Raw genomic sequence first — 27,307 nt, 5'->3', positions numbered from 1 at the left:
TTTTTTTTTTCTTTTTTATTTTATCCCCTTAATAAATTATTTTGGGACTCCTGAAGCCCTAAATTAGGCTTTCATTGTAGGTCCCCCAATTTTAACATTCAGTGTTTTGTAACAAGTAGCTTAGTAAAATAGCGAGACAAAAAGCACTGAATATATTTGAATAAAGTGGAGCCTTGTACATAATCAGGCTGTAACAGAAACAAAGAAAACTGAGAAAACTCCTTAGTAAGCGCATTGAGCTCACAGTAATTGGTGGGGGTTTTTAATGCTCTTAGAAGTGCAATATTTGTCTTAGATTAGTTGGTTGTCATTTAAATTTCATTAGTGGTCATGAGAAATAAGAGAAGGAGCAGTGGCGATTTTTAGGGTTTCATTTTCCAGGAGCAACAACATAGCAACCATAACTACAGACCTGATGGGTCGTTTGGCCTGTACCACTCGTTATCTGTAAAGTATACTTAGCTATCTTACTGTCATGGTCTCCGCTCCTCGACAGCTGACAGCTGTCAGGTGCTTTGTTTTTGTTTCCCTTTCTCTCTCGCCCTCTTCCATTCTCTCTTTCTCCTGCCGGGGCGGAGCTCAGTATGGGCTCCTGCCCCTGGCCTACACACCTGGAGGTGATCAGCACATCTGTTGCTGATCATAAGAGATTGGAACCCTTCTTAAGAGGGCGAGTCTGCTCTACTCGTCGCTGGATCGTTGAGCCATCAGCGTCAGTCGTCCTGTATTTTGTAAAGTCAGTTTGTGAGCCTGTCTGAACCAGGAAACTAATGGTTTTTTTCTGCCTGTGTATAGATCGCCTCTGGACCTGTTCTTTCCCTGTGCATGGCGACTGAACGGAAGCAAGAGAGATAGAGGAAAGGAGAGGAGATGTGCGAGGGCTGAATGAAAACCTTCCCTTCCTGGACTCCTGCCTCTTTCGCTCCTGGACCCTGGAACCCCGGCCCCTTTTCCCTTGACACCATTATATGTATATATGAATTCCACTGTAGAGGAACACTGTAAATAAATGCACCTTTTGAAGACACTAGTGGTCTGCGCGTGAGTCCGATCTACGAAACCTGACACTTACTCACTTTCACCACAGATTCTTCACGGTATCGGTTAAGTGAAGAGTGGCTGGAGTGACCACTTCTTGTATTAATAGCAGCTGTTGTGACAGAAGATGGGTTTTCTTCTCATTTTCCATACTGTGTCTGAACTACAATATAAAAAGCTCCAATCCTGCTTCCCTCAGCACTCTGTAATTGCCTCACAGCTCCATCTCTTTTAATGGACTTTCTGTCAAATACTTCATCCAATTCTATCAGTGAACAGCAGCACTTGGTCTTAAATAACCCCTGCAATGTTACACTATGTCCCCCAATAACTAACGCCTTTTGGTAGCATTTTACAGCAAGGACGCAAGACCTTTCAGGAATTCATAGACCGCTTTGTGGTTGAGTAAACACATTTGATTAAAATATTTGATTAAAACCTTCAGAACTATAAGTAACATACCTGAATTAATAGTATCTAACGCAACAACTTAGGGAATTTTAATGGCAAAGATTTGTGAATTATCAAATCATGTTAATGTCTTCATCATGGTGTAGGATGGGCTAAAGAAATTGAAGTAATGGCATTGAGCGATTTTGGTTGAATTCCAAATGTTATAATTACATATCAGAGCTTTCATTCTTCGTATCTTTAGCCTGGCCTTTCCGATAAAGAGGCAGCCTTGTCCTTCTTTAACACAGCAAAGCAAATGATAAATAGCAGCAGAAAATAAATCATATTCAACTTTTCATATCAGTATGCAAGAGGTAATGAATTCACGATAAGTGTTACCATATGCTTTTGTAAATCATCTTAAACTGAGCAGTGTGGGATGCTTTTTTCTTGCATATTTGGGTTATGTATTTCCTTAAAGACAAAAGGATGTGCTTACACATATGAGCACTGTAAATTTGATTTTTGATTAATCCTTTGGCATCACTCACTGTTCCAGATGATGGGGGGGGGGGGAATCAAACGTATCTTTAAAACTAGGATTTGTTGCATTGACGCTTCTGTGTTAGTGAGATGAATTCTTTATTTGGTTTTTGGTTTTTATTTTTTAAAACAAACAACTGTTATGAGTGATTTTCACACCAAACCTTTGGTGATTTGTGAAGAAAGACCATCTGCTGATGTCTTGTACAAACCTAAATTATGAACACATTCTCTGCTGAAGAGTAGCTGCAGTCTCATGTAAGAAAGAATTTGAAAGTCAAACATGTGTACTTATATACTAATCTACTGTGCAAAAATGTTCAGCTGCCCCTCATTTCTTTATATTTTGCTAGGGGATGTGGAACAGGTGCAGTAAACATACATGGATCTACAGTGTATAAGGTAAACTGCCTAAAAACACATTTCTAACAAGCTTGAAAGTCAATATTTGGTAGGATTACATTCACCACAGCCTGAACCCTCTTTGGCAAGCTATCTTGTAATGTTTTTGAATAGTTTTCCATGCTTATTGAAGGACATTTAAAGCTTTTCTTTGAATATTGGCTGTTTTTTGGCTGGATCTGGGGAGGCCACTCATAACTGACCGTGTTTCACTGTGTGTTTGGGATCATTTTAATGCTGAAAAATTAAGCTGTTGTCAGTCAGATGCTTTCTAGATCATAGATTCTGCATTTCATCATTTTTTAATGTCTAATGGGAGAGGGCCCACCCACATCTACAATGAGCCCATTCTGACTGCCCATAAGAATATTGTTTTTAATTTTTAATGATCAGAATAACGTATTAAAATGCACAAAAGGCTAAATGTGAATTCTATGAAAACACTGATAATTGAGTACATACAGTGAGGATAAACTTGCTTTCTTTCTTTTATTATATTATTTATTTAGTTACAATTTGAATGTCAGTATTTAAGAGAGTGAATACTCTATGATGGTCTTCACAATGGTGATAGATCAGGTATTGTTTTCATACATTATGCATGTGCATGTATTCACTCGTAATAAACACAAGTGGTAGAATAGTATCAAACACATGCATTTTATGTGATTACAAGTTCCAGCCCAAATTAGTTTGGCCCATCCTTGCACTACACCTGTACACACTGCACACTTCATCGAGATATGGCAACTTTTCAGCTAATTTGGCAATCAACTTGGTGCAAACATACAATTTCATTTGTAAAACTGCTTTATGTTTGACATGTATCACATATTTAGCTCAAGAAATGGGAACTAATGTGTTTGAGAGAGGATTTAGTAACAAAGTGCCTAAAGATACAATATAAAATTGTTTATTTGTCAAGTTGACTGGTTCATCCCTTCAGTTAGTTTTTTGGTATCCTTAGATGATAATTAGGTCAGTGTTACGTAACATTTCTCTAAAAGTACTGGACTGAAAATGAGTGAAAAATAGCCTATAGTCTATAGGAAAATTATGAAAGACCTTGTACAGTACTGGTGTAGTTCATTATGTAGGTTACATGGAAAGATCCAGTCTACTTTATGTTTTACACATCATTATAAAGGGATTATAACCTACTCTTGTAGAAGGCTGGTTAATATAATGCTGTGTTTTAGCCCTGAACATGGGACAGGATTTCTGTGTTGGCAATAAAATGTTTTTGTGTGACAAGCTCCTTCACCACTGCAAATTGTATTTTTAGTGTATTTTAAGTCCTTGTGGGCTGGGAGTTTGACACAATAAATACCGAACTCACACACACACAGTAAATCCTGTGGGCTTACTTCATGCAGCAGTTTTAGCTTATGAAGATTTTCCAACCTAGCTGCAAACTGAAGTACCTTTAACCCAAAGATGTCCATCGTTCTGCATTTAATTGTATTGACTAGAAAAAACTAATTAGAAAGTTAACTATTTCTCCTGAACAACCATAAGCAATGAGGCTTGAGGATAAAAATATCAGCATCATTAAACAAGGCACTAAAATGCCTTTTTCATGACTTTCCCTGAATTCTACTTAGTCATTACCTCTTCCCTACAGATTTGTATTTACCATAATATTGTCAACATGATTTAAGACTAACAAAAACCTGCAGATCACTCCACTGTACGTCATTTCAAACTTCCTGATTAATATGGCTTTATTTATTTATTTATTTAGAGAAGAGTGTGAAGCCAGCTACTATAAAAACTGTCATAAATTTAACACATATCAGCGACCATAGTCCCTGTATCGGTTCCTAAGAGAAGCTCAAAAGCCCCAGGACACAACCTCAGTCCTGACTCTATGCATCAGGTACATGCATGCAAAAAAAGAAAGAAAGAAAGAAAGAAAGGAAACCAAAAAAAAGAAAACCTGATGGATAATGTTCGGGTAAGCCCTGATTTGTAACATAATATGGTAATCCAAAAATATGCCAAAAATATTTCATGAGGAGACTGTATTCGGTGGATCAAATATTTATAAGTGTGTGTAAACTAGACACAGCGCATTATGTAAAAAATAAAAAGAACGACAAGCAAATATAAAATATTTATAAATACAAGCCAAGCTCTGCCTTCCTGGAAACCTTGCTTGGCATTTGCTATTTAAAGAAAAAGGCTTTAAGTTTAATTCATTTTTACCATTTCTGAAAGGACAAATGCAAACATGTTGTTTTTTCTATAACCCAAGGCACTTCCTACAAAGAACTTTATTTAAAAAAATGCTTTACATGGCACTTTTGAAAACAAAGCCACAAAGTGCTTTACAAGACAAAATAAAAATGGCAGGCCCGAGCTAAAACTTTAAAAAAAATGGCACACTTAAGACTCTAGATGTTAGGTTTAAATCTGACTTGATAACATTAATGTTTTGTTTTCTTTGTCATTACTGAAAACAAGCTGCTGACTGATCATTCCCCTCTGTACTACTGTTGTGAGCAGAGTGCTAAAAATGCACACAACTCAATTTACATATTTTGTGTGAAAATAATGCAGCATGTTTCTACCAGAATGACAAATGACTGGATGTTGATCTCACCAGTAGAATCTGTTGGGGACGACATTGTCATGCACAAGCTGCCATCTTCTTCCAAACTCAACGGAGACATAGAGCTGAAAAATGGGAAGGCATTAATCAAATGTCTACGGCATGAGGTACAGTATAAAGATGATTTTTTTTCAGAATCTCCAAAAGGATTATTTCAAGATTTATGTCCAACTTCTTTTCCAAGCAGCTGCCAAATCTTTAAATTTTGTGGCATTAAGATTTTTAGTTGTTTTTTTAAAAAAATACAGCACTACTAAGTGCATGCTTTATGCGGAGATCCACCAGTTCATGTAAAAATGCAGCAACCCTTAGAAGCCAGATTTTAAAAATAAAACAGGGAATGGTGTATATCTACTGTGATGGCTTAAATAAGAGGGAAGTGATATACAAAGTGGTCTCTGAGTTAAAAACCACAGCGTCTTGTTCTTAAAGTAACACAGCAGGATTCCTACCTGACATCTTAAAATCCGTCTTGTAGCTGTCATTGTAATTTTTCTCCATAAAGCCATTTTACTTGTGTTCAAGCAGTCCGAAAGCCTGTCATCTCTCCTTAATGACTGAGCAGCGTGCATCTTAAGCTCTCAGCCTTACAAGGATCGGCAATATCATTTTTGAGTTATCTAAGTACTTACAACTTTTAAAAGACATGACAGGCAATCAATAAATGTAAAATGAAACCCAGCTATAGCTGCGATAAAAGGAACAAGGAAAACCACTGAAATGTAGCTTTACAAAGACATACAGAATGACCTAAAGGCAAACGTCTCTGGAGCATCTTTATTTTGACCCATCTGTGGCTCTCAACTCAGCTTTCATCTTCCTCCCTGCATCATTTATCTCACTTCTCAGACCTTGACTGTTTTTCTCTCTGAAAATCAAGTCTTCCAATAGCAGGCTGGGAGTCCGAGTTTGATGCCTCTGGTTTTGAGTAAAGCAGACAGCAGGGTTCTCACACAGAGTAATGGAGGGTGTGTGTTTATGCTCGCTATTGTGTGTGACTGAGTTTGTGCATTGTTTGGGCGTGTCTAACTTGTTAACTTTCCCCTGTGCTTTCTGAGGACACATCCATTCAGAGCTGTCTGTAGCTGCACCTTATGACCTGTTAAGGGCTGCAGAAGCGGCAGATATCTGTGCTTGTGAAGACCATGTTATGAGAGTTAACGTTGGCATTAAAATGAATGCATCTGACCATGAAGGCAACCTATGTTCTGTATCATTTTATAGAGAGATTACTTGCAATGTGACCCCACGGTGACTTCAGTCTGGCAGAACATTCAAGTAAAAGTAACAAAAGAATAAAAAGCAGCAAGTAATCTGTATACAACAGCCCACATTCTCATATGGAGATGTTTTTCTGTCACATTTTCAGATTTTATTGCAACTATTTCATGCCATCTGACAGCTACACTCTACCTTTTGGTCATGGCTGTAAGCCAGGATCCAGTCTTCCTGCTCGGGGTGAAAAAGCAAGCTGAGGATATCAAAGGCTAAGCTGTATTTTTGATAGGACGCCCCCTCGTCAAGGCTAATGAGCAAGCTGCTCTCCACTTCTGGGTCGGTCAGTAACATGATCTAAGACAAGACAAGACAAGAGACAGGGGAATCAGCAGCCCACCATGACAGCATCCATTCCACAGGGCTTAAAGAGTGCTTGTGCAACAGACGCAAGGCACAGACTCCTGCAGGGCTGTGTAGGGTAAAGATCATAATAACCCTGCTGACAGACTTATGAATCCACGTACACGACATGCACGTTCACACTTACCTTCATCTTGTTGTTTGGACTGACATACAAGTAGCTCAGTATGGTTTTTGTCCCGACTTTCTCATTGAGCTTTTCATACATGGTCCCATAATCAGTTGACCTAAAATTCAATTACAGGACAAAGTAAATGGGTTTTGCTGGAGAGAAGAGAAGAACAGCGCAACACCTACTAGTTAAGATGCTGATGGTATCATTAAGCATTTCAGGGAAGCAGAAAATTACCACAGCAGAAGTCGTGAAGCAATTTGCTAAATGAATGGAGATTTTTTTAATTATTAAAATAAACAATAAATCCAGTGTTGCATGTGTGGCTGGGGCATGATATTATTATTCCTTTTAATTAGTAGTGGTATTATAAGTGTTATTATTGTGTTATTATTGATGCTTACATTTAATTACCACTCTGTCGTGTTTTAGAAATCAAATGAAGGACATATTTGCCTGAAAGCTTAATAATGGGGTTTTGAAGTCATTTTTCATCTCAAAACAAAGGCACTATTTCAGATTTCATTTTGAATACCTATTATTTTCACCAAAATAGATATCGGTTTTAGGTGGTTGGTGACATTTCAGTAAAAAATAGCCGTTGTACTGCATAATACAAAAAAAACTTGTGGATTTAGGATGTCTTAGAGGATAAACACCAGTATTCGATATCCTGGCAAGAGAATGCACTGAAATGTTGCACAAAACTTCATGAACTAAGAATGATAATAACTAGGAAATCACTTTGTTTCTTCAGTTCTTGATGACTGTATTAAACACCAACATAACATGCTGTATAGAAATGACATGTAACATGTCTGAATTGTTAAAATTCACTTCATTTGCTGATGATTAATTTATATTTCCCTAGGAACACTTGGAACAATATAGTGGAAAGAAAACTGAAAGAAAATGGCTGAAATTAAAAAAATATATTATCACTAAATTAAAGCAAAATAAAGCAGAGGATGTTTTGTAACAGGCAAATAAAAAAAGTAAATTTATAAGTATAAAGAGGGCAAGAAAAATGTATTTCCGGGCATGATAATTGTATATAAATGATGTTGGAAGGTTCATATGAAAACCACTTTTGGCTGCTCCATTATCCACAAAGGAGTCGCCACAGCGGGTAACTCCACATGTCAGATTTGGCAGATTTGTTACGACAGATGCCGTTCTTGACACAAGCCCAAACAGATCTATGTTCCCAAAGTTGAAAGGGATTGAACTTTCACTTGTTAGGCGAATATAAACAATGTAAAAATATGAAGGTCCAAAACTAAATATACATAAAACTTTACATAAATCAAAATCATTATACATACTGTGCATTACTTACTGTGTGGAGGGGTGGAGAAACACATTCAAAACAAGAGCTAATACAGTGCGTATGGTACAGGGGAAAAATACTACAGGACTTAAAAACCAACCATAAACCAACCATGCAACTATTCATTAAACTACATGCCTTAAAATGTTACTATTCAGTCCATCTCAACACTGCACTGGTAATATACAAAGCACAAAATAATCTACCTCCAAACTGTATTCAAAGGTTAAATCAAATAGGTGTAACCATTGTGGAATAGGTATGACAAGGAATTAAGATTGTGTAGTTCTCTTTTTAAATTCCAAAAACCAGGTGATGAACAAATGTAAAACCTTATTACTATTATCTGTGAAACATTCGCTTTTGTCCTTGTTTACCATTTGTTTCAAATGTATTATTTTTCATTTGGTTTTTGTTTCAATGAAATCGAGTTAGAAAAGCATTGCCATTTCAAATTTGCTCTGTATAAAGGATAGGCACGATAAGCTAAAGCTTCATCCTTCAACTATTCTGTCAGTAATTTTTGTTCCTCCCATTTAATTAAATTCTTTGTTGTCAACATTTATTTTAATGGGCACTTCTTTTAATAACAACAAAAATTTAAATGCTTGTCATAAATATGTGGAAATGGATAGATTCAGCATTTGATGACAAAGTGTAGACTTTACCAACTTCTATTACACGAAATTAAATCTTTCACCTTTTACTGACAGGAAAGTAACTTGCGTCACTGTGGACACAACAATGACATTAAGTTAATGATTCAGTGTTAATGCTTTTGTGCTGATCTCTCCAAGGGTCCAAACAGTGTGCAACTACATTAACATCAACATAACAGTAACATCAATGTGTCCTGCTGTATAACTACAGAGCGTAATATCAGAGAGGAGATCTTACCTCCATAAAGAACTCTCCGTTACTCTGCCAGAGTTAAAGTCGTAGTATTTTGTCAACATGAGAATCACCTAGAAAACAGATCAAACAGATTACCAGCTGTGAAGGTGTGTATCATCAGTTTTCAATAGCAGCCACAAAGTGTCAGATAGCGAACCAAAAGCCGCCCATGCATGTGTCTTTTAATCTCCCTGACAGACAATGCTTTATTAAAAACACAACAAAACCGTGATGCCTTGTCAACCCACTACCCCCGTACGCCATGAAGCCTTGTGCATATTCTCAAGGGAAAAAATCTGATCACATATGTATGATATACTGCGTTTTATATACCTATATATTGTTAAGACAGAGTAGAGGACCAAGAAATGCAACAACTGGTGAGCAATGACTAAATGAATAAATCAGTAAACACTATAATTTATTCTTGGCATAGAAAGGCAGACCTTAAAAATATATAGGACATCCATTCTGTAGAGAGTCATAAAAAATGTCACTTACATGTGTGGTTTACAGTTCACAGGGCTTTACCAAACACATAAAAACTACAGATTTCCTGCTGTCTTTCAAATTAATATTAATAAACGGCTTGCTGTGGAATATCATTTGCCTGCTTTTCTCAGAACGTATCAAACCTTAATCAAAGCCAGTGTGTTTGTATGTGCATGTAATTACTGATGCATGAAGGCGTGTTTACATGCTCTTTACTTGTTTGTTTTTTTACTTTTTTTTTAGTGAAGAAACGGTTTTACATATAATTATATATATTTAGCAGAAACAAATGCAGAAATAAAAATAATGTCTGCTAAACAGTCATTGTGATCTAATGAAGGGCACCACGTGAACAGCAGTTCACATGGTGCCCTTCATCCTTTACGCAAATTAACTGCTCAAGCAGTGCCCTTTGTGCACTAGGGAATCATAAAACCAGCAGCTCATATAACTCTCTCGGGAAGCCTTTTGAGGCATCTTGTTGAGCTTTTCACCGCTACCTTCTAATTATCAAGTGTTATGAGCATTTGGGGTGACATTCCCTATGATGACTAAGAACTTCATCATATTAACAGGAATTTTTAACTTTTTTTATTAAACTTTTGCATATAAAAAGGCCAAACAGAACTCATTTTCCAGGTTAAAATCAAACAAATCCTTTTCATCTCTATTTGATAAATGTGCACTTTCAGGTGAATCATGTACCATATTTTCTGTAAAAAAAAAAAAAAAAGTATTTTTCAAAGCTAAATTATTCAATATGAAGTCAAATCAAGTTTGTTCTCTATATGCTTATAATTCCTAAATATACTGTAGATGCAAAGACGTGTCACAGCAAGCGAGCGAGACCATAATTAGGTTGAAACAACAAAATAAACAGAGAGATAGCAAAAGGTTTGGGAGAAAAGCAACTTCAGAGCATCTAACAAGTCAAGAACACTCGAGGAGGTAAGCATATTATTGCCGAGGTTTACAATCAAGACCTGCCTTCAAAAATGGGCATACAGATGGTTTAGACAATCAAAGTGCAAACCACTGGTTACACTCAGGAACAGGAAGGCCAGATTGGATTTTCTGAGAAAACACCTAAAAGAGCAGGCACAGATCTGAAAAACATATTTGGACAAATGAAACCAAGATGAACTTGTACTAGAATGATGGGGAGAGAAAAGTATAGAGAAGGAGAGAACAGCAGCTCCTGTTCTGAAGCATACCACATTATTTGGTGGATCATGGTAATGTTATGGCATGGGCATATGAAACTGGACTGCTCGTGTTTGTTGATGTGACTGCTGATAGAAGCACCAAGATGAATCATGAAAAATAGTGCAAAACTGATCAGGTAGTGCTTCACAGTGCAAACGGATAATGACTTGTAGCATACTACAAAGCAACCCAAGAGTTTCTCAAGGCCATTTTTCAATAGCCGAGTCAGTCACCTGATCTCAACCCAGTAGAGAATGCTTTCAGTTATTATGTACAAAACAGACAGAGCCACAAACAAGCATTAACTGAAGGTGGCTGCAGTATAGGCCTGGCAGAGCATCTCAGAGGAGGAAACATAGCATTAGACAGGCAGTCATCCAGTCCCTGTTACTTGAGTCTGTGCAAATGGAAGACTAAGTATTCAAATGGCTGCGATTCGTTAACAAAAATTAAACAAATAAATCAAGCTAAAAATCTGCATTTTGGTTACATATCAATTGTTTTAATTAAAATCCACTGTGGTTTACATATTTTTAAAAAACTACAAAATTCATGTACAGTAGTTATGTTTTCAACAAATTCTGGACTTTTTTTCAAGTACATATTGTTATTGTTATTATTGTGTTATTATGCGATTGCAGTTTACTTTGGACATTATATGACTGGGGTTGAAATCAGTGATCATTTGCTTTGATTAGCTGTCTACAGATCAGTTAATATTTTATCACAATTACTCTGAGCTGAATGAAAGATCCTCTCAGAGATATCATATTTGCAATTACTGTATATAACCTCTAAACAGCAAATTTATGTTTCTCCAAGAGAAAACCCCATTATCTGATATATTATGAATATTACCAATAGCCCACTGCTTCTACCTAACACCACACCGTTAATGCAGTAAATTGTAAATTCACGGTTTTACTTTCTTTCCAGACTGTATTCCCCCTATGCATAGGCTGAGACAGAAAACTCTGACTCTGCTCTTACCTTGTGCTGAATGTATAAAAATTCTCTTTATGGGAGGTAGTTCTAAGATAATCCTCACAGCTTGTTATAACTTTGTGTCCAGACTGGCTTGCAGAGATTTATGGTCTTCCAATAAAATGGCCTTTATGCCTTCCAGAAGTCATAGCCTCATGGACACTGTCATACACAATAAAACAACCTGCAGCAGTCTGAAAATTAGGACAAATTACACTCCCACCCCCTCTTCTGTATGGCAATTAGCTTTATGCATTTCCTTGGAAAGACTCCAGGATTACAGCAAAATGTCATGTGTATCTACCTTCCTGCTGGCTGGAAAAGAGTCCTGTATTCTGAGTGATGCTGAAAGTAAGGTGAAACTTGATGGCTGCAGTTAACACGTCAATAAAGTGATACAATATTCACTTTGTTGGCATGTCTGTGTCAGAAAGGTGCTTAACATGTCACAGAAGCTATTAAATTGCTTTTTCAAACCACCAGATGAAGGCTCTTCTTTTAATGAATACACCACATGGTAATTTATCCTCTGAAAATGGTAAAAGAATCTGTTTTAGCACATTTTTACCTTTCAATTTGAACAAAGGTGTCAGCTACCTGGGGGTAAAACAACTCTCTAACTCACTGTTTGGCTCATATTGTACTCTGGCTTTGGTTCAGTCCTTTCCCTTGTTTTAAAGGGGAGAGGGGGTGAATAAGAAACAAATGGTGAAGAATATTTTTTCCCATGGATATAATAGAAATGCACCTATAGATTAACAGATGGATAAATGAAAGAAAAATAAACTGAAATGCTAGATCCTGAACGCAGCAGATCTTGATGTACTCAAGCCCTCACATTATAATAACTATTATTAAGTAACAGCAAATTGATCATAAATAAACCTAACAAACAACAAAATAAAAATGAATAGTAAACCAGCTTCAGCTTTACAATAACCATATAGATAATGTTACTGGACTCTATTTAGGTTTATGACTTATGCAGGTTGGTAGGTGGAATGGTTCATTTTGGTTTTTACCAGCTTTAAAAAACAACAACAACTGTATACAACTGTATATAAGCACAACATCAGTGGCCTTGAGGTGACTGTTGTTGGTACAAATAAAACTGAATTGAATTGAATTATTTTTGAGTAACAGATAGACCACATAACCTCCTTGGAGGAGATAAAGAAGTATCAGCTCTATAGTCAATATTCAAACCATTCATGGTCATAAAACTGAATCTGTTGTTATAAATACTTTTACAACAGTGGCTGGATGCTGGAATCAGTTTTTAGGCCCACGTGGACCAAGACAGCCAAAATCAAAAATTGGATTTTTGCAGATAAACAAATCTTGCTTCTCATTCAGCAGTCGTAAAATCATTAAGCAATCTGTCTGCACTTGACTATGGGGATATTGTTTACATGCAAGCTTCTTCATCTACCTTAAGTCCTCTTGATTGTGTGTATCACAGTGGGGATTGTTTTTTATATATTTTACATGAACAAGCTTAGAAAAGATAGCATCATTCTATGATTGTATTTACTGTCCTACTGTAAAAACTCCTTGCTTGCATATGCTCTTTAATTAAATTTAAACACTGTAATTACGATGTCCAATCCCAGGACTGCTAATAATTTTAACATTAGCTGGACTTCTTGTTCACATACTGCACTGGAAAAACTGAATTTAAATACTTTGCTGTCAATAAATGGAAAGAGCTGCAAAAAGCTAGGAAACTACATTCCCCGATTTAATAGAAACATTTTAAAAGGTTATATTTATTTATCTTGAACTAACCTTGCATTTGCTTTTCTTTATTTGTGAATGAATCACGCGTGATGTGTAAGGTGAGTGTCTAAATAATAGATTTAATAATAATAATCAAAACCTTTTGCAGAGTGCTTATCGAGATCGTGTACCACCAGACAAACCACGCATGTTTACACTGCAAATCAACCTCAACCTACTCCTGCAGCTAAGGTGTGGCACATAGGCTGCAGTAACTCCAGCATGTTTCCAAAGTGGATTACTTGACATCCAAGTGCAAGCAAATTGATTTTTCAACTCTTAATCCTTTGTAAATCTTAAACCTTGAAGGTAAATGGCCTGGGATGAATTTGATCATTATATAAGAATGAATGGAGGCTTAATGGTGACTTAAAGAGCTTAGGGTGAAGAGATTACTGGTGGGAAATGAAGGCGTTGTATGCGGAGGGGTAGGGGCGGTGTGGTGGTAGAAAGCAGTGTGAGGATTCGGTTACTGAAGGATGAACACTTGAGACAAATGAAATGAGCAACAGAGTGCACACTGCAATTCATTCCTACTCTAACCAACCCGCTGATCAGGCCTTATCAGCTGTTGGAATTAAGACGCCTCATCAATAAAACTGTCATCACATTTCGCCACAGCAATTAAACAGATGGATGATTCCATAAAAGCAGTTGTTACAGGAGTTACTCACTGGAATATTAATAATAAAGACAAATATTACACATCAAAAAGTGGTCACTGTCGAAGCCTTTTTCCCTGCTGCATGCTCAAATGTAACACATCCGCATCACAAGTAAGCATACGATCCGCCGTTAACACAAATACACAATTTAAGCAAATTTAATTACTGCATGTTGTCATAGGGCATCAAGATTTTGCGTAATGATGACGCTTAAAGGTGTGACAACTGGTGGCACTGATTTTCACAAATAAGGCAAACTAATTGGGAGAAGAAATGTGAGAACACCTAGATATCCACACCACAGAGGTGATAACAATGTTAGAGTGCACGCTGTTTAAGGAATGGAAAAAAAAAACAAAGCTTAGCAAGCAAATTCAATGCTCCCAGAGGAAGCACAGCAGAAATTATGAAACTTCACTTTATGAAATTACCACATTAAACAGCATCATTTAACACCTTCAAAAAAGAAAGCATTGTCTAATTTTATTAGGGTGTTTATTGCCCTACGACACACTGCGCGGCAACAAAAGCCTGCAGGAGGGCATGCCGTCATACACTTCAATACCACCTGAGTGAGACACACAATGTACAGAGCCTTTTGTCTGCCACATCAATTTATATCATTTCATTAACAAAGGCAACATTTCCTCGTAGAGCAGATGTTGCGCTGGAGCTAGGTTGTTTGAAGTTGTTGGCTTTCCCATGGATTGCAGGTCACTGCAATCATAAATTATGAAGTAACTGCTCAACAGCACTTTGCACAACATAAACTATCCGTGTCCTGATGAGAATGATGTATAAATACAAGAAGGTGTTAATCGGAGTAAATGTGCTGCTTGGGAATTTAAGTAAAGGCTTTCTGACCGCTGCTTTAACAAGGATGCACATTTTACTTTCATTCTTGCAGAAATAAAGTTCATCTACGATGTGCCTGATGGCAGTACTCTGTTCCTCTAGCAGACAGAAAACATCAAATAATCAGCATTTTAAGAGCAGCTTCACATTACAGCTTCGGCTTTTGAGCAGAGCAGCAAGTATGTGACTTTATTGGACTTCTCTTGCCGAGACAACAGAACTGTGTCGAAGTAGAAGCTCGGTTGGCAAGTCATCTGAAACGGCTTCCTTACTCTTTCAGCTTACGCTCTCGCATCATTTGCTTCTTCACCATAAATGAACGCCCAGGCTAGTCCAGCAGCTGGGTTGCAGCAGCATGCTAAGCTTGTGAGTCAGTGTGCACGAGGAGGGGGTCTGATCAATGCAAGCAAGATTAGACAGCAAGTGGGTAGGTTTCCAACTCAGCCAAAAAGTTACGCCCGCTGTGCGAGGAGGATTTGTCTTTTTCTTTTTTCAAAACTCTCTTTAAATCTTCAGCACTCACTTTGAAATTTGGAAGTGCTGAGTGAAAAGGTAAAAAATTGACAGTGTGTTGACAAACCTAAAAGCTCCCTGGACTCTTCAATATGTTTCCTCTGACGTAAATAAAGTAAAACAGCTGATCCTTCTGTTTGCCAAAATGCATCACTGTAAATCCAAAACGGAGAGCTCGAGTGAGCAAATCAAAGTTATGGTTTTGATTATAAGGCTTTTCTTGAAGCAGCCAGATGGTATATGAACAAGTAATGCAGGTGGCCACTGTAAAATGAAAGTGTTCTGAACCACAAAATGAGGTGCAAACTGAGCAATGGTCGACAAAAGAATATTGACAGCAGCAACCAACTGGCAGAGTGTTTGAGCTGGAGCACTGAGGCGCTGAGGCACACCAAGCAGCCGACAACTCAAATAGCACTTCAACAATCTAGCGGTAATTTTAACATTAATTGTGAAGATATCTGTGCAAATGAATAGGCCAACTCTTTGCTTACCAACTGGTACTCCAATTATTCTGAAGCTTTAGCAGCTGCTCATGAAACAACACTGAGTCACAGTGGAAACAGCCAGAGCACACATAACAATAGCATGGACCTGCACAGCATAAGTTGTATTTAAGCAAACAAAAAGAAGTGCAAACAAAAAGATGTGTCTGTGACAAGAAAAAAAAGGAAAAAAATAACAAAGAAAGAGGTGAGATCTCATTATGCATTGTTCCCGGCAAATTAACTTTATCCTTGTCTAGAATAAGATCGTTACCTGATTTGAATTTGGAATTTCTGCTCTGTTAGACCACACTCGGTGCAGAAGAAAGGAAACCCAGGAGGGGAACGCAGCTTGCCAATAAAAAAAAACACATTCAGCAGGATTTCAAGGCGTAAGAGAACCTCACCACAGGAAGGCTTGGTGGCTCGGCAGAGCTGAACTCATCCTGCCAGTAGTTTCTGTGCAGTGCTGAGCTTTAAAAAATCAGTCTCTCTGTTTATCCATGCAGTACAGGCAGTACTACAGCCATAAATTGTCAGGAAAAATTAATTTGTTGTCTTCGGTTGTCTTATGCTAAGTCATGGTGTTGCGATTCCTATCATTATGTATTTCATGAATTTATTTATGTGTGTGATATTTCCCTTCCCGAAATGTTACACCAAGCCCCTCGGGCTCCACATCCCAGCCAGGAGTGAGCAGAGCTGGTGGAGGTCCGTTCTGGCTGCGTCGGTCAGTGGGCTGTCTGAGGATGTCTGAGCATGTCAACAGGCTGTTTGCTGTTTGTGATGCTTTGCTGAAGAGACAGAATTTACATGAGATAAAATAGTGGAAAGGTGTTAATGACCGGACTAGTTTTTGAACCCAGCACAAATAAAAATGGCAGAACAGCAGCAATATGATCCAGATTAGAGTTTGCTGCAGAGAAAGCTGCACTTTTTTTGTAATTACTTCAATATGGCATTTGATAGAAGTGGGACAGGAAATTGTGTCAAACTGATCAACAGGGAGATGTGAAGTCATAAATCCCTTTCATGTCACTGTTTATTCATTAAGATTTAATTTAGCATTGACTTATATGAGTATAGATTTAAAGAAAGAAAGAATGACAGCATTATTTTTGCTTTATTACATTTATTAATAATGAGCTAATTTTGGGTAAGGTCCAAAGACCTCTGAATTTTTTCTGACCCGTGTGCTCATTTTCTTAAAAACATGGCATATTGTATGTTTGCTGTGCCTTTCCTGTCCTTTACATCAAACCAAAAATGCAACATCTTGGTAAATATGATTATTTACTTTCCTTCCAACACTTTGCACGTCTCACTTATTTTTGACTGTTTTTTCAGGTCCACACAGCAGTTTTTTTAACCATATACTGTTTATTTCATCCAATTTTATCCTGCATATTCCTGGTGCTGATACATTAGCATTTTCTTTGAGTAAGGCCAGCTTTGTACTGAAAATATCGCACTTTGGGCAAACACAGTATTCTCGCTGTGGCTCCGGGATGATGGTATATATGGGAAAACAGAGAAGAAGAGGCCTGGAAGTTAGAAAGGAAAGAGATATGATTTTCACGTTTTTCAGCACCCTCAAGATTTATTTGTTTGTTTTATTAGCATGAAGTTTCCAGCCTTAATTTTGATGTATTAATTTACATACCTCCATAGTGCTCTAACATCAACATTTTGCTTTTGATTCCTTAATTATCTTGGGAAATCACATCATTTTGTTCACACTGGTAGTATGACTGAAACCACATAACCTCATCTTTAACTGATAATTTATCCTCAAAAAAACAGATGCTGGCAAACTTAAATATATCTGTAACCCTAAATCTTATCTTCCGTTTTCAGGTTTATGTAGTTGGGGTGCGGTAGACTCACGCTGTTCATGTAACAGCAGAGATTTATATACATATAAAAGTGAATTATAGGACAGATGTTTGTATTGACTGTGAATACACAAATGGCTTGCTCATCTCATCATTCTTATAGCCCAAACCTAACATACACAAAGACTCAGCTCAGGAACATTACAGTTAAAAAGATACTGTAGTGATGCTTACCCATATTGACTTTCAAGGGCACAGAAGACAGTCATAAAGTGGAACTGGAGAATGACAAAATTTTATCTGTGATTCAGTCAGTGAGTCATAGAAACGACTAAAAACTCGGATGAAACTGGTGACTGACTGCATACCTGGCCAGCCTCCAGTTTCGCAGTAGCGGATGAGACAATTCACCAAAAACTCAATGAGGCAGATGAGGAGAAGCTGCGCACCAAGCTATCAAGAACGTGATCTATGAAGAGGAGGATGCCCTCTACAAAAATGGGAAAGCTGAAAATATGGATTGTCATGAACTGCGAAGCTTCTCCTCGAGGTTGCTCAAAGCAGAGAAGCACAGAGAAATTCAACACTACATGCACAGAAGGCTTCAAGCTTGACCATGATAAAATAGTTATGAACCACGTTAAATGTCTTAACCCCTGAAAAGCTCAAGGACTGGGAGATTTATTAGGAGCCTCTCTATCTATCTACTAGTAATTTAAGCATTCTTTTGGACAAAAATGTTTGAGAATTTTCCTGGACGTCGTAGCACTCTTCCCTATCCTGACCTTGAAAATATGGAAGGGTGGGGGGGAAATGTGTTTTCTACTAACAATACTATCAATAATTTTCTGCTTTTAACTTTTTCCTTCACAAAACAAATAACACAATGTGCATCCTGCATTCTTCTTCTTCTGTGTAACAGCTGGATAAAGTGAAAATAAAACGGAACAGATGTTTTCAAGGTCATGTGATGCTGGATCGTATCCCAGTGTAACCTGGGTAAGACCTGGGACAGGTTTGACAGCCTCACAGGGGAAACAGAATGACAAGCACTTTCACACCTGCAGGCAATTTAGACTTTCCGATTCACCTTGCTAGTCTTTGGACTGTGGGAGGAAACTAGAGCACCTGAATGAAGCCATTCGAACACAAGGACAACACGCAACCTGAACATCATACCCTCTAAAATTACAACGTTCAACATTAAACTAACACATCGTTTGTTCAGATAAATTGGGTGCGACCCACACAGCCCAATCCTGCAATATTCTGCAGAAGTAATTTGCAGTGCTGCCTCTGTCGCACAGTTTTTGTGATTTTTCCACATCATTTGAAGTTAAATGTTTAGTTGATGGGGACTCACGATGCCCGATTATTTACCTGATTAACTTCTGGTCACCTGTCTTGCACTTTTAGCAACACTGCTCACCAAAATTCCAGTCTGATTTTCCACATGGCTGCCATGAAAAGATCCATTATAAATTACAGCAAGCATGTTTTTAAAATAAGTATTTTATATAGTGTGACTAAAACTGCAAGTTTTCATTGATTTACCTTATATATCGCTGGTTTACCTGTGCTCTCTGGATGTATATGTTTTGTCCAATTTATACATGTTCTATAAGCCAGTGACCTGAAATATTTGCTGTAAGCCTTACCCACAATTTTTCCATCCATATTGTAGATTCCAAAATTCAGTCTAAGCTCTCAGCTAAGATGCTTTTTCTATTTTACTGAACAGAGGAGAAGAGACAGTCCTCCCCTGGAAAACAGCTGTTAAATGAGAGAGTCGCTACCTTTAGGCACCCTTATAACCTACAAAATGAAACTTTGAAATATGTGTTTAATGTTTTAAAAGGCTCTATTTTAAAGCAAATTCTGAAAATTAGATAACAGTCTTACTCCAGCGTCCCTGTCTCAAGCCAGGAATGGTGATGACTTGTGCTATGACGGCTGAAACAACAGATTGATCACAATCGTTTATCCGGAGGACGTGTTGGAAGAGACCCAGTGCACTGAAAAAGATGCAAGCAGACTATAAGAAGCAGCCTGTTGGAGATACACACGCCTCGTTTGTTCAAATAAAGAGCGACAAAGTCTAACGCAAATATGGTTTATCAAACACTATTCACCTGTGGATATTTAAGCTGTTATAATTCCTCCTGCAAAACACGTTGTGCCCTTGGCTCCACTCAAAAACCCAGTGCTGAAGAGTTTATTGAAATAATCTAATGCAGGTAAACCATTGAAAGTTATTTAATGCTACACTACAATTCACCGTGAAGCAAACATTCAAATATATCTCAATTTATTGCAGTTTCTTCTTAATAGAGTCCTTGAAGCTTGCTAATTAACCGCTACAGTTAAATTGTTCAACTCTAATGAAGGCAGCCTTGGTATTGAAATGCTAAATGTGACAGACAACAACCACATGAATTAGCAGCGTGGACTGAGCACTACTTTTGATTTTGTCTGTTTTTTTGTGTTGATTGAAAAGCTGAAATGATGTTGCAGCTTCGTTTGTGAACCGTGATAATTGGACAAATGATAAATGAATGGCACCATCCATCAACTAGGCTTCAGCAAATAAGTACCAAAGCATCTGCCTGAGCTGGACAGAAAAACTAGATATCAAGGCATGTCGACATCAAGCTCGGACAATGTGTGTAACAAACCGTACAAACTGACTGAATTTCTTTAGATGTAATGCTTCATCAGTTATTATATGTCAGAGTTTTCAAGCAAGCACAACAAACAAATATCTACATTTTTGAGCACTACTAAAAATATAATGTCATGGACGACAAATATAATGTGATAACTGTGTAAATTCTCAAAGCAGGTTCCCATACAAACTGAGTTACACGGGTCCCTAAACGGTTCTTCTTTCTTTGTATGACAGTCAATAATACAAAATGTGTTATTCAGCCTGTAAGACAAGGTTGCTTAGGCCTGTGATGTGTGATACTAAATGTCTTCTTGTTTCCAGGGAATCTGATTAAACCCCTTATGACTAAACTGTAAGTGTTAATAGATTAAGCAAAGATGTTTAATTAGGACAAGGCTTCATTTTGAAATAGATTACTGCTTTAAATAGATTTATTTTAAAAAGTAGACCAGCTGGAAAATGTACACGTTTTCTTACTGACCACCTGGTCTCCACTTACACACATGGAGAAAGAGAGAAAGAAGGGGAGAGGGTGTGGCAAGTAACACACACACACACACAAACACATTAGACTGTGAGTAGGCGAGATGAGATTCTGCATAAGGGGGAAATTTGTTGAAGCAGAAAGTTCGCCATGCAACTGTGAAGACGATAGTGCCAAATCCTGCTGAAAATGACTTAATACAATAATAGGTTTTGGAGTATAACTAATACTATTAATTAAAAGCAGACAAAAATACACAAAAAAGCACTTTAATCACTTTTTATTACTGTGTGACTTTTGGATCTTTGGTACCCCAAGATACTCCCCATCTTATACTGTAACTATACTGCATTATGGATGATAAGCTTATTTACTTTCCTGGCAAGAGGTAGAAAACTGTGTGCTGTGAGGCTTATAGCTTAGCATAATGAATACAAACTGGGGGGAAACTGTTCAGAAATCACTCTAGTCACCCCATAAAGCAAAAATATTCTGCTGTTGTTGTAGACAAGATGTATCATACCAGTTACTTTTTGGATAAGCTGGGGAAACAGTTTCCCCCGTTTCCAGGCTTACTGCTAAACTCGGCTAACCACCAGTTGGCTCTGGCATCCTAACTAGTGTTTATGTGCAGAGGAGAGAGGATCCTTATCAGAACTATGAGCAAAAAAGCCAATAGGTGTAACTGCCCTAAAGTCAAAGCAGAGCAATACTGAGGTAATGTATTCAAATAGGAACTTTCCACAGCTATGCTGATGACACAGAATTATGCACACCCGTGCAGCCAAATGATACAATAAGTCTGATGAGTAATAACTTTGTGAGACTCATGAAAGACAAGCAAGGTAAAAATACTTCTGCTTTGCCTCAGGGCCACAAGAGATGTACTGTCCAAAAATCTTAGCTCTCTGCTTCCACAGTTCAAGCCTAAGCAAAAGACATTAGTGAGAGTGTGTTGGACTTTGATCATAGCATTATATTACACCATAAAATTGGAATTCTCTCAGCTGAGTAATATTGCCATATCAAAAACCCAGTTTGTGCTTAATTCTCAGTAGACTAGACAAGCCTACTGTGTATTTCAGTGGTCTTGCTGAGAATTTGATTTGTCAATTATAAATCATTCAAATCCGGGTTCTTGTGATATTGACCAGAACAAGAAGAAGAGAACACTGAGTGATTCTGGTTTTAGCTGAACTCGGTATAGCTCCATATATATTTTACAGATATTAAATAACTTGTTTGTCTATAAAGCACGACAGTGTTTCACCAGCTTCCATCCTCAAGGCTCCCTGTTGTTTTAAGTGTCTTTACATTTACTCACATCCTCCATGTAGGTTGTTTGAAGTTCAGAACCACAATCAGACCCAAGAAAATTGGATCTGTCCAAACTGTAGAAAGTATGTCCCTCTGGATATCAGGGAATAACCCCCACTGAGCATTCTGTTATCTTTCAACCTGTAAATCCATTTGTCTCCAAGTCCTTATTTTAGCATGTCATTGTATTATGATGTTATTTCATGCTTCATTTATCCTTAATTTGTCTTTTAGTCTAAAGGACTCCAGGTTTAGGTTCTTTGCATGATTGTAATTATATTGATTCTTAATTATTACGCTATTATAACTTTCGTCCTATACTTTATCTGAGCCATTCTTATATAATGGGTGGTAGGAGAATTATAGTTTAATTGATTTAAGCTTGCAAATAATATGTATGCAGAGAACTTACAAATGAGTGACTGACCAAAACGGGGAAAAGCAAAATGAGCTTCTGTGAGTGACTAAATGGGAGAAACACGCACAAAAGAGCAAATGGGGCATAATCCCCTTAACATTATTTTCTTTTTCTTTACCATATCTGCCAAGTCAGCCGATCAATAAACAACAGCATAAATAGGGTGTGCGTGCCCGTGTATGTGCGCGTGCGCGAGACAGACAGAAAAAGAGAGAGGGAGAGCAAGGGAGAGGTTGAAAGGCAGAGACTGATTCCTTTAAAGTCTGCAAGCTCTCAGTTTTAATCTTTCATCGCGTTTTTCAGACGCATCTGAATGAGTCTTACTGCCACGTAAGACCTGTGGATGAATGATGACCACACTGCGTCAAAAAGAGGTCCGTGCGTAAATCTGGAGCACATTAACTACTTACGCTACTGTTTTGTCCGGACCAGTGCACCATCGCCTGGTTATGAGCCGTGTCCTCGGTGAGCGCAAATGTCGAACTTGTGAGGTGAAACTCCTCCTGGTCCGAAACCGAGGCATCCTCCCCGCCCTCGGGTCTGAATCCGGACCAAGTCTCTGTGCTCCTCGCACTACGTCTCCAACTGGTCACATTCCTGTCTTCGTTTTCCGTCACATCACCAATTTTATTTCCCCCATCGTCTGTGTTATTCTCGGTTACATTGCTGAGAAAGGGGGAGGACACGCTTGAAGACACTTCAGATTGGGAAAGTTTCTGGTTACTGCTTGGGGCGCCTTTATGCAGAGAACTTGAGATATTTCCCCCAAACCGTGGCTGTACTTTGGACGAACTTTCTTCGCTCGCGGTCAGTTCTGCATCGTAGTGCCTTTCGTTTCGGGGGGTGACCGACCCCTCGGTAAATCTAAGAAACTCTTCAGCTGTTGCCTCTCCAAAATTTGTCAAATCCAGCGCCGAGAGTTCCCGGGGAAATGCTGCGGAAATGAGCGGCAGCTGGCAAGACGGAATGCACCTTACCTCCGCTTTTGTTCCGCCCAGGATGGAAGTTAGGGTAAAGATCCAAATCCACTCAGAGAAAATGATAAAAAGGCAGTGACCGAGGCGCGTCTCCATTCTACGTTGATTCCTACTTAAAAACATATCATTTTTTTTAGTCTTGAGCGAGTGTCTGTCATCACCTGGTAAAGTGGTTGAATGTACTGTGAGGAGGTGCAGCAGCGCGCGGACAAGTGCTCCCAAGTACTGATGCAAACGATGCATCAGAGGAGGAGCTGGAGGCTGAATCCTGCACAAGAGGGGAGCGGGGCCGATACCCCGCATCATCATCTCAACCTGGATTAAAACAAAAAAAAAGAAGAAGAAGAAGGAAGGAACAACAAAATAATAAAAACAAGCATGGGGGTTGGGTGTAACTTAAGTTTATTCCTGATCAACAGTGTGACAGATAGTATGTCATTATAAAACATTTGATTTAATAATCATCTTATATCTTGGTAATTATGCACAGAATCAAAACAGCCTGAAAGGTGATGTATGGGGTCCCTGGGGGGGAAGTCTGGAAACATTAGTGGGTCTGCCACTGGCAGTCTTTGTGAGGAAATGTTACTGACAGGAGCTTTATGGAAGATACAATGAGGCTTTGCATTTTCCATTAGCAGGTCTGAGTAATCAATTAACAAGATTGCCTGTGTTCACTGTCAATTATGTCATGCAGGTAAAGTCCCGGCTGTGGCCTGCCTGCAAAATGGGCTGGCAATAGTTTCACTTAGGCTTTGCTCCTGTATTATCCATTCAATACACCCGAATGGAGAAAATGCATATTCCCCAAATTTTACCTGCTGTTTTCTGTGGCCCTTTCTTGGGGTTAATGGAGGCTTGAATAACAGAAAATAATGAGAAGAATTCAAAGCAGAGGTGAGTGAGTAATCAGTCTTGCTACATCTCTGATCTCTGCTGTTGAGTATAAGTACAGAAGAGTGCGCAGGTGTCACGGCAATAATAACGATCCCATTATTGCCATGCAGTGCATACAGCAAAAATATATTGTTATATTTCTCTATACTTTGGGCTTTGTTCCAGTCAGCTAATGGTGGACCATTAGGAGAACTAGAGCCTGTCCAAACTCTGTGATTAGATTCTATTTCTGGGCAACATTTAGTCAATAGGATGAGGATGCTGTTGACTGGTGAGTGATGCCGAAGAGACTCCCTATATTGAGCTGCGTTCTCCCCATCGCTCTGAGCTGCGACGTGATCCTGTTCCACATACGGGTCAACTGCACAGAGACGTCTTTCATTGCCAGCCATTAGTGATGCAGTGAGCAAGAGCTGTCTCAATCTGTTTCAGTTAGCCCCCACCAGACAAGGGGAAACCAGTCTATAATGCAGATTGATGGCTGACTGAGAATTTCAATCACAGAGAACACTGGCTAAAAACCTCAACTTTCGACTGTAATGAAAACCTCAAGCAAAGTCCAACTGTTTCAATACAGAACACCTTTTTTAAAAATGGAAAAAACTGGTCTCTTTTTTCTCTAGGTACGAGTGTGTGTGTGAGTGACACTTCCACAAGTTTACACATGTGTGTTTCTGTGCTTGTTCTGCCTTTGTCGAGTTCACAGTAATAATGCAGTGATCATAATGCCTGACCTATCTGCATAGTTCAGATGTGGATAAGCAGTTCCTGCCTTTGTTTTGCTTGTAACGTCTCTGTGATAGATGATGCTAAAAAGTCATCCTCAGCATCACCACTTTAGCAGATTTATTACGTTTACTGATTACTTTGTCATATTATTCAAAAATGTTTTAATCAGAAAATAGTGAAAAGAGGCCATGACAATATCTTAGTCTAAGGTGACATTCTGAAATTACTTGCTTGATCTCAAAAAAATCTCCCAAACCCAGGGGTCATTTGATTTTAGCTCATATAAATGAAACAAGCAGTTGTGTCACAGGGAGAAAGTCATTTTCTGTGGATAAACCAGTAGCCAACTAATCATTAAACCCTGAGCTGCAAGTCTTGTTTTCTTTACGCATTGTTGAAGCCACGGTAGGAGGCTGAAGTGTAAAAAAAAAAACTTGTAGATGTCTCAGAAAAAGAAAAACTGTGGTAAGTACAAGCCAACTTTGTGTGAAAGAGAGCAAAAATAAATTGTGCATTAAAAAAACAATATCCGCGGAGGATCTTTTAGACTTGTTCGCAGACTTTAAATTTCACTGCAAGGTGACAGATTTCGGGACTGATGTCGTATAGCACATTTGTGTGCACAACATGGCAGCTGAGTGGAATCATTGTCTTTCGACAGACAAGATTGCTGCTTTGCTGCCTGTCACACTGACTGAATACAAACTGCGTATGCTCCCTGAGCTCCTGCCTTTATGATGGGAACTTGTGAGCCGGCAGTGTGAGAAGCACACAAAGGAAAGAGGTGACAGCTATCTATGTTGCTGGATTAGTCTGTGTTTTTAATTAAATAGAATTCAGCAGAAGAAGAAGAGAGCACTGTATAGGGCATCTCTGAAATTAGTCTTTTCCATGTTGACGTCTGGTTTACTTTCACAACTGTCCTTATTACTCCAGTCCTCATAATAGCTTTAAAAAGGGAGCAAAGACAGTCAGGACATTACTCATGCACAGAACATTGTCTAAAACCTTCTGCTCAAACTAAAAGGTAACATCTGCCTTCAGTGCTGCAAAGTGTTGGGTGGCAGCAACAGTATCTGTATATGGCAAAAGTCACACACGGTTGCCATAGAAAAATAACCTTTTTTTGCATACAGTAATTCAATGTACATAATGAAAATGTGATCGTCTAAAAATAAAAGAGAAGGGGTGAAAAAAAGTGTAGCTGCTGTGCAGACGTGTTATGCAGCAACTCGTGCCTCGCTATAAGGTGTTGCGGTAGGAATAGCCGAGCTCAGTTCGATGACGGACACCTGAGACATCCACTTTAATTAATGCTGAACACACCTCGGGGGCACCAGGAAGAGAAAATCACCTTTTCAAATAATGATTTCAATTACAATATTGAGAGATAAGGTAAAACGCTGAAACAAACGCTGAAATGCTACAGGCTATGTACAATTGATAGCTCAAACCTTTCAGTGGATCGTTCAAATATATGATTTGATGTGTCTGCTTTGCTGTGAGTGAAGTGAAGCAGTGTGTAAAATGCTGTGAACGTGTAAGTAACAGAAACCTACCACATGCATACTTTGTGTACTGAAGTCTAGTTTCTGCTTATTTCAGGTAAGGTGGGTGCAGCTTTAATTAACTGACCTTCGGTTCTTGCATATGAGGTCTAATTTAAAACCATTAGTTATTCAGCACAAATTTAGTAATCAGTGAGCTGGATTTCCCTATTATCATACTTCTTCACCATTATGTTAATCTTCATTCTTCCTAATGTTTTGCTTAACCTTCAGTGGGCAGAATCTGCCTTATTGGAGCTCAGGACAACAACAGCAGCCTAATATTATCACAAAAGCATCATTAATCCACATCTGAAAGAGTTCATTCTTTTCACAGTTTGAGGAAATGCTAAGAAATAAAGGTTTTGAGCTACAGGGCATAGAGTTTTCCTCATTTTACTCCCGCCAGAGAGCCAGATGCATTGATGTTATTGCTTAACTACAGTGTGTTTGATCTGACCCCATTATTGGTCTCAGGAAATTTAGCTGAAA

At 38.3% G+C, this 27,307-nt stretch overlaps 1 protein-coding gene across 1 annotated transcript in view; it reads right to left on the bottom strand.

Moving 5' to 3' along the window:
• LOC146560974 (VPS10 domain-containing receptor SorCS1-like) overlaps positions 1-24,135 on the bottom strand; it is a 51,426-nt gene extending 27,291 nt beyond the window's left edge. Inside the window, exons 1-5 of the mRNA XM_085296621.1 lie at positions 23,076-24,135; positions 8,968-9,035; positions 6,756-6,855; positions 6,404-6,562; positions 4,982-5,055 (exon numbers count right to left, since the gene is read on the bottom strand). Coding sequence (XP_085152747.1) covers positions 4,982-5,055; positions 6,404-6,562; positions 6,756-6,855; positions 8,968-9,035; positions 23,076-23,951 — 1,277 coding nt within the window. The 5' untranslated portion in view covers positions 23,952-24,135. The remainder of the gene's footprint in view (positions 1-4,981; positions 5,056-6,403; positions 6,563-6,755; positions 6,856-8,967; positions 9,036-23,075) is intronic.
• Positions 24,136-27,307: the final 3,172 nt, after the last annotated feature.

This window comes from Mchenga conophoros, linkage group LG13 (genome assembly GCF_057382185.1).
Source record: "Mchenga conophoros isolate Kocher_MC1m ecotype Shallow Benthic linkage group LG13, M_conophoros_male_GT1.1, whole genome shotgun sequence".
Lineage (NCBI taxonomy): Eukaryota > Metazoa > Chordata > Actinopteri > Cichliformes > Cichlidae > Mchenga > Mchenga conophoros.
The sequence above is the reverse complement of the archived record's forward strand: the minus strand, read 5'-3'. Positions and strand labels throughout refer to the sequence as shown.